Genomic DNA, 12,782 nt, shown 5'->3' on the forward strand with positions numbered 1-12,782 from the left:
ACGCGCAGGCTCAGCGGCCATGGCTCATGGGCCCAGCTGCTCTGCAGCATGTGGGATCCTCCCAGACCGGGGCACGAACCCGTGTCCCCTGCATCAGCAGGCGGAGTCTCAACCACTGTGCCACCAGGGAAGCCCACCATGATTTTTGACTTCCACCATCCCCACCCAAAGCTGAGTTAAGCCGAGGTGGAACGTACCTACTTCTCTGGTTTACTCTCTCAAAAAGGAAAACCTTAAAACCGGAGCCCAGGGTGCCCTGCTTTGAGCTTCAGGGGGGTTTTGATGCCTGGGCCAGGGGCTGCTTACTGATAGTGTCCCAGTGCTGCCACCATGCCCAGCCAATTGCACATTTTCATGGCCCTGTGTTATCAATTATGAGCAATGAAGGTTGAGATCCATTCCCCCAAATAAGCAGTATCTCCTGGGGGTTTGGGGGAAATGGGCTGAATGGGGCCTCTTCTCTTGGGGTGATGACTTGGGACAGGGGCACACGAGAGAAGGAACATCGTAAACCCCTTTTACTGTTTGCCAGCCTTAGTTCCAGGTGCTTGGCATTCATTGTCTATTTTATCCTCCTGGCAATTCTGTAGGGACATGGCCTCCTCATTTCGTGGACACAGCTGAGGTTCCCACATGTTAAGACAACATTTTGGTTAGTCATGGAGCCAGGATTTGAACCGAAAGGTATTTAACTCCCAACCCATGTGTCTTCCTCTCCAATATGTTGCCTTCCAACTTGGGTTCTGATTCCAGCTCTGCCCCTATAAATAGAATCTAAGCTGCTCAGATAAAGACCTGTGCCCCTACTTCTCTCTTTGTCCACCGCCACCTCTAGTTCAGTGCTTAGTGCAGAAATGCTCATTGTGTTAGGTTAATGCTGGTACAAAAACTTCCCTCTGGTAACTGAGTGGCTTTGCACTGGGACAGAGCTGAATTCCTCAAGTGAGTAATCTCTTTTTAAAATACCCATACGTTTTTCAGTGTTTACGAGACTTGACAGGACCTAACTTGGAACTGACTGAAGCACTCCTGCCAGCATTCAGTCAGCTCCCTGAGGTGGCGCTTCATCCTGGACCCAGCACGGGCAACCCAAGGAGCTGCGGAAGGGCAGCTGCTTCTTCCAGTGCCCCTAGAATGCCCTGCACTGGCAGAAAAGAAGCTGTCTGTCCACGAGGGGAGCTGGGGGAGGAGCAGTTTCCTAGCTGAGAGTGGGTCTGCAGCCCACCGGTCTGTCCATCCATCTGCCTGTCTGTCCAAGGGCTGGTCATCCCCGGCGCAGGTCACAACCCAGAGACTGAAATGCAGTGCCATAAAGAAGGGAAGCAGGGCTAGCACCCTCCCCGCCTGCTGCCCCGGGTCCCCCAAGATCATCGTCTCCTCAGTCTCAGACCCAGTGCCTTACAGGATATATTTCCGTAGACATTGTAGAAAGCCCATAAAAAATCCTGGATATGAAGAAATGAGGCATAAAACCCAGACTCTTTGGAAGTCAAGCTGAAAATTGTGGTAGCAGGTCTCCATAGCCATTTATTAAATGGGAGCACAACTTAACAGTTGCACCTACATGGATTCTGAGAACCACTTAGATCCTGTACTCTTGTGTTTTAGAAACATTAAGTGCTGTAGACTTGGGACAAGATCCAAGGTTGGCGTTCGTCTGGAGGGAGAGGAGTGAGTGGAGTGCGAGGCTGACCTGAGGAAACTTTCATTAAGTCTGGCTGAGGGCGCAGGACGTGGGTCACAACCTCTTTCTCCTTTAAATGTGCACGTTTTCACCGAAACGGAGCCCCAGAGTGAGATCCCGCACACCCGCGAAGGCACATTCCGAGTGCCGAGCATGCCACTTCCCTTCACTGTTGTTTTCATTTTCCTCTCATGAACCTTGCTACCCTGGCTTTAGCACAGAGGCTGTAAAGGAAGATGGAGAGCCGAGTTACCTCAGAATGATCACTATCGTTAACATTCACGGGTGGTTCACTTATCATTCCTGACTGCACAGACATGGCAGCCGCTCGGAAGCGTCCGCAGGTGTAGCATGGTGATACATATTACATTGTGCCACAATGGATTTATGTATTCTGTAACAAAAGAAAAGTGTAATGAAAAAATACAGAAGGTAATCCTTTATTCCTCCACCACACAGTTTATCAGCAATGCCTGTGGATGATAAGTGCCAGGGGTTTCCTCCACATGCTTTAACCTTGTCACCCAGGTATGTTTGGGTAAACTGACAGAAAAATACAGACTAGGGATTTTCCTCTGTTCAAAAATCTTTTCAAAGGACACTTTTAATTATGGAAGTTAGTCCAAGCACAAGGCTTCCTTTTGAGCTTTTAGTCTGCCTTCGCTGAAAAGATAAATGTATTGGTTGGAAATAACACTATCAGCCAGCAGCAGATTAGGAGAGAATGTAAGCAGTTTACAAGCAGACTCAAATCTAAAATAGTTCAGGTGGAACCCGGACAGATGGAAGTTTGGGAGATCTAGCCCAATACTAGCTTGCGAGTACCCAAGAACTGGTGTTCCTTTTAGGTCCTACTCATCCATCGCCCAGCATATTGTCACAGATGGAGCGCATACTGACTTCCGAGGAGAAAGCAGGGGAAGGCAAGTCTGTACGCGAATGATTGGCATTTGTTCCAAACACACACTGGCCTAGTGCCAGAGCAAATACCCGCAAGTTTATAAATGCACAAGGCACTTTACATTTCAGAACTCTTGCCAGAGCATCGCTTACTACCTCGCTCCCTAAATATAGTTTTAAAAAAAAGAGCTATTTCTTATTTTGCTTTGATCAGTAAAATAAACTTTTAAAGATTGTTCTGGGATGGGGTCCAGCTTCTGAGGTAAAGAACGGCCGGGGCTCAGGCATGATTCAGTAACAGAGTGTTCAGTAAAATTAGCTTGACAGTTCTCAGGCCTGCTGTTCGAGAGCAAAACTTGACCAAGTTAAAATGGATGATCGTGCTGGCTAGACCAGCATCGACTTTTGCCTTTTAACAAATGGAATGTCAAGGATTAAACAGCAAGCCTTATGGAGAGGAGGGGGTGTGGAGATGTCTTTGTATTAGAGAAGCAAATTGGGTCCTTGGTTTTGAGATCAGCCCCCAGCCCCCTTGGAAAGCCAACCACCTGGTTGGGTCCAAACTAGGTTTAAGACCCCTTCCCAGCCTGTCCTACCATTGGGAAGCTTTTCCATGGCTTAGCTTGGGGCTTGGCTTTTCTTTCAGTTTTCTTGTCAGTATGAAGTTCTGCTGTGTTTTTTGGCTGTGTTCCGCTTTGAGATTCTTATGGGGAAATGGGAATGCAACCAAACTCCTTGTGGCAATTCCCATGTTCCATAGTTGGAAACTTGGGTCCCATTTGTTACATGAGCTGCTTGGAATTGGCCTGTTTTGTTTCAGTGCCCAAGCATAGTGAGTAGTATTTGTGATACCTCCTATTGCAGTTAACGGTCGTAGTGAAGTTATCCCTCACCCAGGGATGGGCTTCTTTTTTAAGGCTACTTGTTCCTTACCAGTTTTTTCTTATCTAGATGACCCCCCCACCCCAAGTGTGATTGGCTAGAAGCTTATAAGTAGTGTTACTATTTTGTCGTAATTATTTACGCTTCAGCTAATATTTTGCTTGACCTTCTAAGACTAAGTAGATTAAAACATTACTACTGAAGTGTACACAGACTGTGTTTTTTTTTTAATGCTTGTTTATTAATTTATTTATTTGCTTGCCAGTTAGGGAGAGTCTTTGTTTTCCTTATTCTAAATTGCTTTGGGCTGTCATATCCACTCCCCATTTTCCCTCCAGGGCTCCATGAGCTTTAATATAATGGTAGTATCTGCCTGCAGTGACATCTACTGACACAAGCCAAGTTTATCGTTTGTTAGTCCTTGCTGCAGGATTTCGCTTGGGAACCAACACTAGGAAGCCATGGTACTAGTGACCCACACAGACCAATTGGATTCAATTTAAGATAAATAGAAACATCTTCCCTAATTCTGCCCTCTCTTTCACTTGGAACCGTTCATATTAGAATGCTTTTCTCGAGCCTGCTCTCTCTCTCTCTCTCTCTCTCTCTCTCTTTCGCGTTAGAAGTTTGTTTATTTAACCCTTTTTAAAATAATTGACACTTGATTGTACACTTACTCAAACTGAAACTCAGTGAGGACTGTATTAACATCCCTTTGGTTGAATATTGGTCTTGATTTAATGTTTGTCTTTTCCTACAGAAATGCTGCTCATGGATTCTCCCTTATTCAGGTGGACAACACAAAGGTCACCATGAAAGAAATCTTGCTAAAGGCAGTGAAGCGAAGAAAAGGATCCCAGAAAATTTCAGGTGGGACAGTTAAATCATACTCTGGCAACAGAAGCTTAACCCTTAGTTAAAAGTGCTGGGTGTGGGTGTTGGTGTGGGTGTGGGTATGGGTGGGTGTTTGATGGCTGGCTGGATTGGTTCAGATGTCATTGCTGGGTTCAATAGCAAGTGTACAGCAGAAGAGTGATTTTAAGCTGCCCCTGGGCCCAAGGAAGGGATTGGGTCAGACATATGTGAGAAGAATGTGTCCATGTCACTTATGGAAGCTTCATCATTAATTTGCAATAGATTAAGGCAAAGCTACTTGAGCTAACTATTAGTTGGCGTAAAGCTGTCTGGAAAACTGATTTAACCCGAAATTTGAAGCACTGCTTTTAATTTCATGTTTTCATGTAGTTTTCCAGGGGGGAAATTTCTGGTTGCTAGTGTTTGGGGTATAGAATAATAGAAAACATTTTTTCATTTTTAGCAAAATGAGGGCAACTGTAAAAAAAAATTTTTTTTAAGATAAATCACTTGACACAAGTAGCTGTTAATCGCTAATTCCTCATTACTCAGTTTATACAGAAAATAAGCTTGTGGTATTAGCTGTAATATTTAAAGGATATGAGAAAAGAAAATATTCCCAATATTGAGAAATAATTATCTTGAGAAACAGCTCAAAGATTTATCACACCGTAGACAGCTTTAGTATAAATCAACCTATCTATGACATGTCAGATATCTTAGCTTTGTAAGCAAATGAGACTTCTTAAACACCTTTGGTTTTATGTTTCGGAAAGGGAAAAAAAGCATGGCTCGGGTTGAGGAAAATAGTTCTGTGTTCCTTTTAAGGGGAGGAATATAATCTGTTCCAGATTTAATTAGCTATCTTCAGATGAAAGCTGAAGTTTTAATAAAAGTTAGAAGAGATAACACAGTGAAGGACACGGATGAGCTGTCTCAAGGCCATATTCCAAGGGAACGATAAGAGCTGTAAAAAATGGCAGAGGAGAGCAATTGAATGGAGCAATGAAAATCTGATTCTCATAAAAAAGAGAGAGAGAGAGAGATGCTGGTAGGGGCGGTTGTAGATGAGACCTGCTAGCGTCTGCAAGCAATTTGGATGCTTGCCAGGAGTCATTGTTCACCCTCGGCTGTGGCGGCTCCGTCCAGATGTGCCAACTGCACGTTTCGGCTTTTGCCAGCTGACTGCACCGTTTGATAACCAGCTCTCTGGATGCCCATCACTGGCCGCAGAGATAGAATTAAATGATGATGATCTTCCCACAAGTTGGGAGAGGAAACAATGCATATAAATCTTGATTTCGTCTCAGCATGAGAAGTCTTTATCCATCATCACTCATAATGAACAAGTCGTTAGCTGGGATGAATGGTGTTCTGGTTTTTCCAAACACCTCTTTTGTTCATTTTTTGGGTGACTTTTATCCATTGCATGGGGGTCAGACCTCTTTGCATTTAAGGGATGATTGAAGAGGCATAGCCTCTACTTTCCCAGGGGAAAGTAGAAATTTAGGGTTCTAGGTGCCAATCTAATAGCATTTAAACAGTTTCAGATATTTAAAGGTGTCAAATAAGCATTCTTCTACCTTTAAGGATCCTGGTTTTTTCGTCGTTTTTGTCCCTAAATTTTTTATATAATAGTGTATTTTGTGACATATTTATTATATTCTGAGATAGCTTTGTTCTGAATTGCCCAAGAGGAGGTAGGACTTTTTTAACCTTCTTAATAGGAATTCTGCTGTCGCACATTTTTTAGATCATGAAAGCTCTGTGAACTCACTGGGATACAGCTGAACCAGTGTCTTTCCCTCCGTCTCCAGCCATCCCTGTCCAATTGCCTACCTATTTATCTGTGTCCATCTCCAGCAACCATGTTTATCATACACACATTTATTTATGTTCACCTTTGTGTACACATCCCTGCCATTTCCATCAGAGTCTTTGCCATATCATTGGCAAAGAGTTAGGACTCGTTGTCTGAAAAACAGTCATCTGCATTATTTATTCCTTTTCATACTAGAGAAGTCAATTGAGATTGATGCATTTACATAAATTACTGTCCATTTTCTTGATCCAAAAAGCTTTTTAAAATAAGAAGCTCTTTCTATTGCTTTGTTAAGTCTGGTCTCATGAAATAGAGGGATTATCTCCAGTTTGGAAAAGATGTTTATTTAAGGTTAACTTGGTAAAGGCAGGGTATATTTTGTGTTTTGGAACTTTGTATTGTGGAGTGGACTTGTTTTGGAGGGTGATTAATGAAGGGGAAAATCGTCCTGTCATAGAAAGAAACACAAGTACATTTACTCAAAAAAAAAAGAAAAAAGTCTGTTAGTGCTCACAGTTGGCTGTGAAATACTTATTACTTACCCATTATGACACATGAACTTAGTCATGAACTTGGTGTCAGGAGATGCCAGGTTAGAGACACTCATCCTGCACTTCCTAAGCCTCTACCACAGTGACCCGCTCAGTCTTTGCAAGAAGGTGCCCGCCATGCCCCGGTGTCTGGCTTAGCCCTCTCTTCAAACAGCTTTCACCTGATTGAGTGCAGAACAGCACTTGTCTCTTTGCTACTATTATTTAATTTAAGTGAGAAGGGAGAAATAGCACTTGAGATTAGATAGCATGTGCCATGTGGGGTCAAGAGTTCTCACACTGCTTGTGCCTTAGAGGTTAGTTGTATTAGACCAGGATTTCAGAACTCCTTTCATAGGCTGACAGTGAACTCTAGCTGCTTACTCAACAAACCTTTAACATCTCTCATCTTTTTTTTCCCGAATGACCATACAACTCTCTTTAATAATAATAAATTGAGAACTTAAACTATTTCATTATTAAATCAAGCTGTGGGCTTAATGACTGACCTAGTGTTTAAATACTCTGTTGCCCTTCCCCCGGCATTCCCTCACCAATTTTCATTTGTAGAAAATCAGAAGGTGATAGATATTTGAGCAAAAGAATTCTTCTTTGTTTAGGTAAATAGCTTTGTCAATGGAAACCTCTAGGGTTTTAAAATATTTTTGCTTTTTATGGATAGAATATCATTGCAGATACTTGCAACTGATCTAAAATTTTGACTTGCATTATTTGTAATTATTTCATCAAGTCATAACTATTTATGAACACTGCAGGGTTTTTTCTATTAATATTCATGTACTGAACTTACAGTAATCTTTTCATAGTGTGTCCCAGTCAGTTCTCTGCTAAGGCCTTTTTTTTTTTTTTTTTTTTTTTGCGGTACGCAGGCCTCTCACTGTCGTGGCCTCTCCCGTTGCGGAGCACAGGCTCCGGACGTGCAGGCTCAGCGGCCATGGCTTACGGGCCCAGCTGCTCCGCGGCATGTGGGATCTTCCCGGACCGGGGCATGAACCCGTGTCCCCTGCATCGGCAGGCAGACTCTCAACCACTGCGCCACCAGGGAAGCCCAAGGCCTATTTTTTTAAGCCCATTTTTAAATGTCTCTTTTAAAAGTCTCTCTCCAGCTTTTCATTTTATTACTGACCTACTTGACATTTGGAATCTACTTGCATTGGCAGAAAGTCCCCATGATTTAAGAAAATTGTAAATGGAGAATCCAGTTTTAGAAGAATTAGCTGAAACTTCTTTACTAATTTTAACAGTTGGGTGGGTATGTTTTTAACATAATGACGAGTAGCCTGTCAGGTCCCTTGATTTAACCAGTAAAATACACTAACCTGTTGTTTAGTGAGTAAAGGCCTTAGTTTGTCAAGTTCTCCTTTTATCAAATACATCCTCACAATCAGTGATGACCTTCTGAGCTTCTTAGTATTTTGATGTTGTTTAAAATGTTATTACACACCAACCTTTACCAGCCTCCTGAAGCATGATGTTGGGTATGACAGAGGCACTTGAGAAATGGAGGTAGACCTAAATTCAGTTGTAACACTGATGCAGAAATAGAGGTATCTCTGGGTCTACAAAAGAGAGAAGGCTTCGAAGTAGGATTTTCTAAGCAGAATAGTGATCTGTATGGCTCTATTTCAATATTTGTTGTTATTATAAAATGGAGGAGTTTTTCATTATCATCTGCTGAGAGATTGAACCAGAAGCATATCAACTTTTTCTCACCCCTGTCCATTCTTGCCTTTTGATGTGAAGGACAAATTTTTATTAGTCTGAAGATCCTTTTTGAAAAGTTCTTACAATATTAATAAGACTTACGACATTAATTCCTACTTTTCCTGTACAAAATTTCACCTAGAATTTGAAAGATAAATGTTAGCTTTGTCAAGTGAACTCCCTCTTAACATCTCTGTTTGGAGTTACAGACCACATTATTGATAGCTAATTTACTGTGTTTTCACTAGACACCTAGAATGTCACCAAGGAGATAGTCTAGTCTAGGACTTCTCAAACACTATTCCCTAAAGTACTGCTAGGAGCAGAGAGGGGAGTGAACATCCACCACAGGGTGTGTGAGGTTCTGATCTGAGGGACGGCTAATGATGACAGCATTGGATGCTCAAGTTATATCTTAAAAATTCATGTAAGGTGTAAATATTGATCTATAATGTATTTGTAGCTGTGTGTACACTCACTCATGCTCTCATGGGTCAGACCTATGCTGGGTGCAGGGAGACTGTGGTGAAGCAGATCTACAGGACCCTTGCTGAAGAGGAGCTTACATTCTAAAATGAGAGTAAACATGAGGGGCTGAGAGAGAGAAGATGAGATGCAGGGGAGCTCACTGCTTTCTATGGATGGTCAGGGAACACCTCCCAGAGAAATTGACATTGAAATTGTGACCTTCACATTTAAGCTGTGAAGAGTTGGAGAGGGGCAGTGTCTTTCAAAGCCTTGGCTGTTAAATTCTTACTATTTTAATATAAAAAGAACATTTCAGATTACTTTGAAGTTAATTTACTTAACTTTCTCCCCCCATCACCCCCCCCCAAAATGTAGTAAAAATGACCCTTGAATTCTTCCCTGTGCTAACTCCACACATTTTCTTATCCATTAGCAAGTCCTCTTATTTTTACCTCCAGAATATGTCCTGAATTCAGTCTTTTCCATCTCCATTGGATGGATCCAGATCACCAAGACCTCACCTGGACTGTTGAAATACACCCTGGCTGCTTTTCCTGCCTCTGCTCTTGGCCCCTCCAGTCTCTTGCCTACAAAGCAGCAGACAAAGAGGTTTTTTAAAATATAAATCGAATTATATCTGGTCCAAACCCTTGAATGACTTCCAGTTGCATTCAGAATAAAATCTAAACTTCTAACCGCTGTGAAATACACCGAGGCCCAAAGAGGGAGTAGGACATACAGAGAACATGAACACAAAGCAAAGAATTGAAAAGAAGTACAGAGTTGATGGCTGCAGTATGACAGGAATACAGACCAGGCCCAGAGCCCAGGAAGCCAGGGTGGGGATTCGGAGCCTATACCCAAAAGAGACCTGCTCGAATGAACCAGCAGCATCAGGGTCTCTGACTCACTCCCTGCAACCTCGTAAGAGAGGCCTTACTTTCACGCCAAATAGACTTAGACAGTTATATACAAATTATTACTTATTAACAATGTTTTAAGGGGATTTATGTGTCAGGGAGAAATTGGTCTTTCCCCAAGATCTATTCCAATGGGGTAAGAGCTGATTTATTGAGTGCCTTTGTGTACTTACAGATAGCATCTCATTTAATCTGCATAACACCCCTAGAAAGGAGATTTTATTGTGCCTGTTTTATAGATGAGACTTTAGAAATGTTAAAAAGTAGGGGCAAATGTGCACCTTAGAATTAAGGAACTATGATAACTATACATGTGATCATACACTTTCTTTCCTCTCTCAGCCTCCCTTTCCTCAGTTCTAGGAGAAGTTAAAGTTACCCAAGTTTCCCCAGTAAGTAAATGACATAATCTTAAATTGGAGCGCAGGCTTTTTTGACCTCAAAGCCATACTCTTTTTATTGTACCGTGTTGCTTATTAGAACCCTAATGGGAGAACAAATTTAAAATTCTGTAAACAGAAATGTTCATTGATTCTAAGATCTAAATGCATCAGGGAAGTGCAGCATTTAAAGGAACCCTGTGGTGAATCTGGATATAAAGCCAGGAATTCTTTTTGTAACTGCACAGTTTGTCTGTATTGGTGTCAGTTTTAATGTTTTATGTCTAGCTTTCTTAAAGCAACATACACCTGTCCTGAGCTGCCCTATGGAAAAGAGAAGCCCATATGTTTTAGATGCAGTAGCATTTTTAACACTCTTCTAACCTGAAATACTCTCCAAAGGCTAAAGTTAGCTAAAGAATCTTCCGGCTGTAAAACTAAACAGAGTCCTGCTTCTTGTGTAATTGTAAAGACAGAAAATCCAGTAACCTTTCTTCTGTGAAAGTAGTTTGCCAGCCAGAGACACAGACATTTGCTTTCCTTATACTGTATCCTCTTTTAAAAAATGAGGAAGGAAAGGTAAATAGGACTGTTTAAATGTTCTTTGGCAAAAAGGCAGGAATTTCTGCAGAAAACTGCTCCTCCTCATGAAAGAATAAATAGTCATGCAGATGCCACTCACACGTGGGGGTTGGATAAGAAGTAAAGACCTGATACTTGGTATCCAGTGACCCAGTAGGACAATGATACAGTAAATGAGGACTGCTAAGATGTTTACAAGTCAGAAGTGACCCAGGCTGGAATCTCCCAGTTACATATTCCTCCTGCCTCCTCGCTCTGCCTCTTTATCTTGTTGTTTCATCTCACCCGAGCCTCCCCTTGGCTGGAGTGATCTGAGGCTCCTGATGGATCTTCTTGAGTATAAAGCAGAGCATGTTAAAGATGGCATTGCAGTCAACTATTTTATCCAGAAAGCTTGGGAGTTGAGAGAATTTATTTCAAGCAAAAATCTTTTGGAATTACTTCAGAGACCCAGTTATTTTAAAAGGGTATTATGAGCTCCTGCAACTGCCACATGAGAAAACCTTGAAATGTGTCATTGGCCAGAGCTACATTTGACCGGCATTTACTCTTCCTGCTAGTTGCTAATCTTTCAGAAGTTCCTTTTCCATCACAAAATCTATTCATTCACTCCATCTGGGGCAGTCACCAGCATGGATTAGATTAAAGAAAAAGAATGAAAGGAAGAGAAAAGACATAGACTCCCAAGAGGCTCTGTGCTGGTACAGGGGGCACACACATTTTGGAGTCAGAGGACCTTTCCTGGGGTCCACTAGGGACTAATTCTAGAACACCACTAATTTAATAATAGCTCTTCAGGAAAAAAGAAAGAAAGAATACTAAATGTATATATTGATTGTAAACTGTATCCTGCTTTTAGAAATATTTTAAAATGTATTTTAGAATAAGAAAACTGAATGTGTAGTCGTGTACTTGCCTCTGAGCCTTATTACTTGCCTGAGCTGTAACATGGGAGAGGTTGAGAAGATGAATCAAGGGCACCATACAGAAAGCTGTGTGTGCTCGAAAGCTCTGGGTTCTGAGATACCCTGTTTATTAGTTCAGCAGTCATCATCCAATGCTGCCTGCTCCGTGCCAGCCACCATACTAGAAATCAGGTGGAAAACCTGATGAGAAAACAGACTCAGAGGCACTAAAATATGGTACATGAGCTACTAAAGCAACACAGATAAGAGACTACTTAAAACTACTGGGTGAGGTAGCGGGCTGAGAAAAGATGCTTTGGAGTAAGTAATTTCTTTGACAGCTTTTTTGAAGATAAATTAGAACTTTGCCAGATGGGTAAGTGAGAAAAACATTCCAGGCAGAGGTGTTTTGAGGTATAGCCACAAAACATAGATGTTCCAAATTACTAGAGCAGGGATGGAGCAGAGGATAAGCTGCAGAAGCTAGGCAGGGACAGAACTGATCAGGCCAGGCCTGATAGTGTACTCAGAAATAGAACTACACTGATTTATTGGGGGGGGGGCAGTTATGCAGCAGGCACTACATAGGCAGTAGGGATTTTGTAGAAGCCAAGAAATGGTCCTTACCCTTGAGTCGCTTACTGTTTAGCTGGAGAGACAAACGAACAGCCATTCACAATACCATGCAAGTGCTGAGTGGAAACAAATATAGGGCCTGGGTGCACATTGTAGGAGGAAAGCCCTAGTCCAGTTTTAGGGAGTCAGGGAGGACTATCCTAAGCAAATGCTCCAGCTGAGACCCAAAGGTGAGTAAAAACTGGCCAGGTGAAGAGGGGTAAGAAAGAGCATTTAGGCGGAAGGAACAAAGTGAGAGCTTAGTGCCTTCTGGAAACCGCAAGTGGCTCAGTCTAATAAAGCAGTAGAGTAGGAGGAGATGGCAGGGTGGGGAATGATGAGGCTCGAGTGGTCCTTTGGGACCAGATCATATTTGTTAACTATGCTGAATTTGAACTTTGCTCTGATGGCAGAGGGGAACCACTGCAAGGAGAGCAATATAGTCAGAATTTCTTTTAGAAAACGTGCTATCTTATAAAAATGGATTAGAGGACGCAAAACAAGAGGCAGAGAC

General features: G+C 42.2%; 1 protein-coding gene across 4 annotated transcripts in view; it reads left to right on the plus strand.

Moving 5' to 3' along the window:
• MAPKAP1 (MAPK associated protein 1) overlaps positions 1-12,782 on the plus strand; it is a 231,184-nt gene that overhangs the window by 132,893 nt on the left and 85,509 nt on the right. For all 4 annotated transcript variants that reach the window (XM_082656563.1, XM_082656562.1, XM_082656565.1 and 1 more), the window contains one exon: positions 4,227-4,336. In XM_082656563.1, the coding sequence (XP_082512689.1) occupies positions 4,227-4,336 (110 nt within the window). The remainder of the gene's footprint in view (positions 1-4,226; positions 4,337-12,782) is intronic.

This window comes from Grampus griseus (assembly GCF_964374135.1).
Source record: "Grampus griseus genome assembly, chromosome: 6".
NCBI lineage: Eukaryota > Metazoa > Chordata > Mammalia > Artiodactyla > Delphinidae > Grampus > Grampus griseus.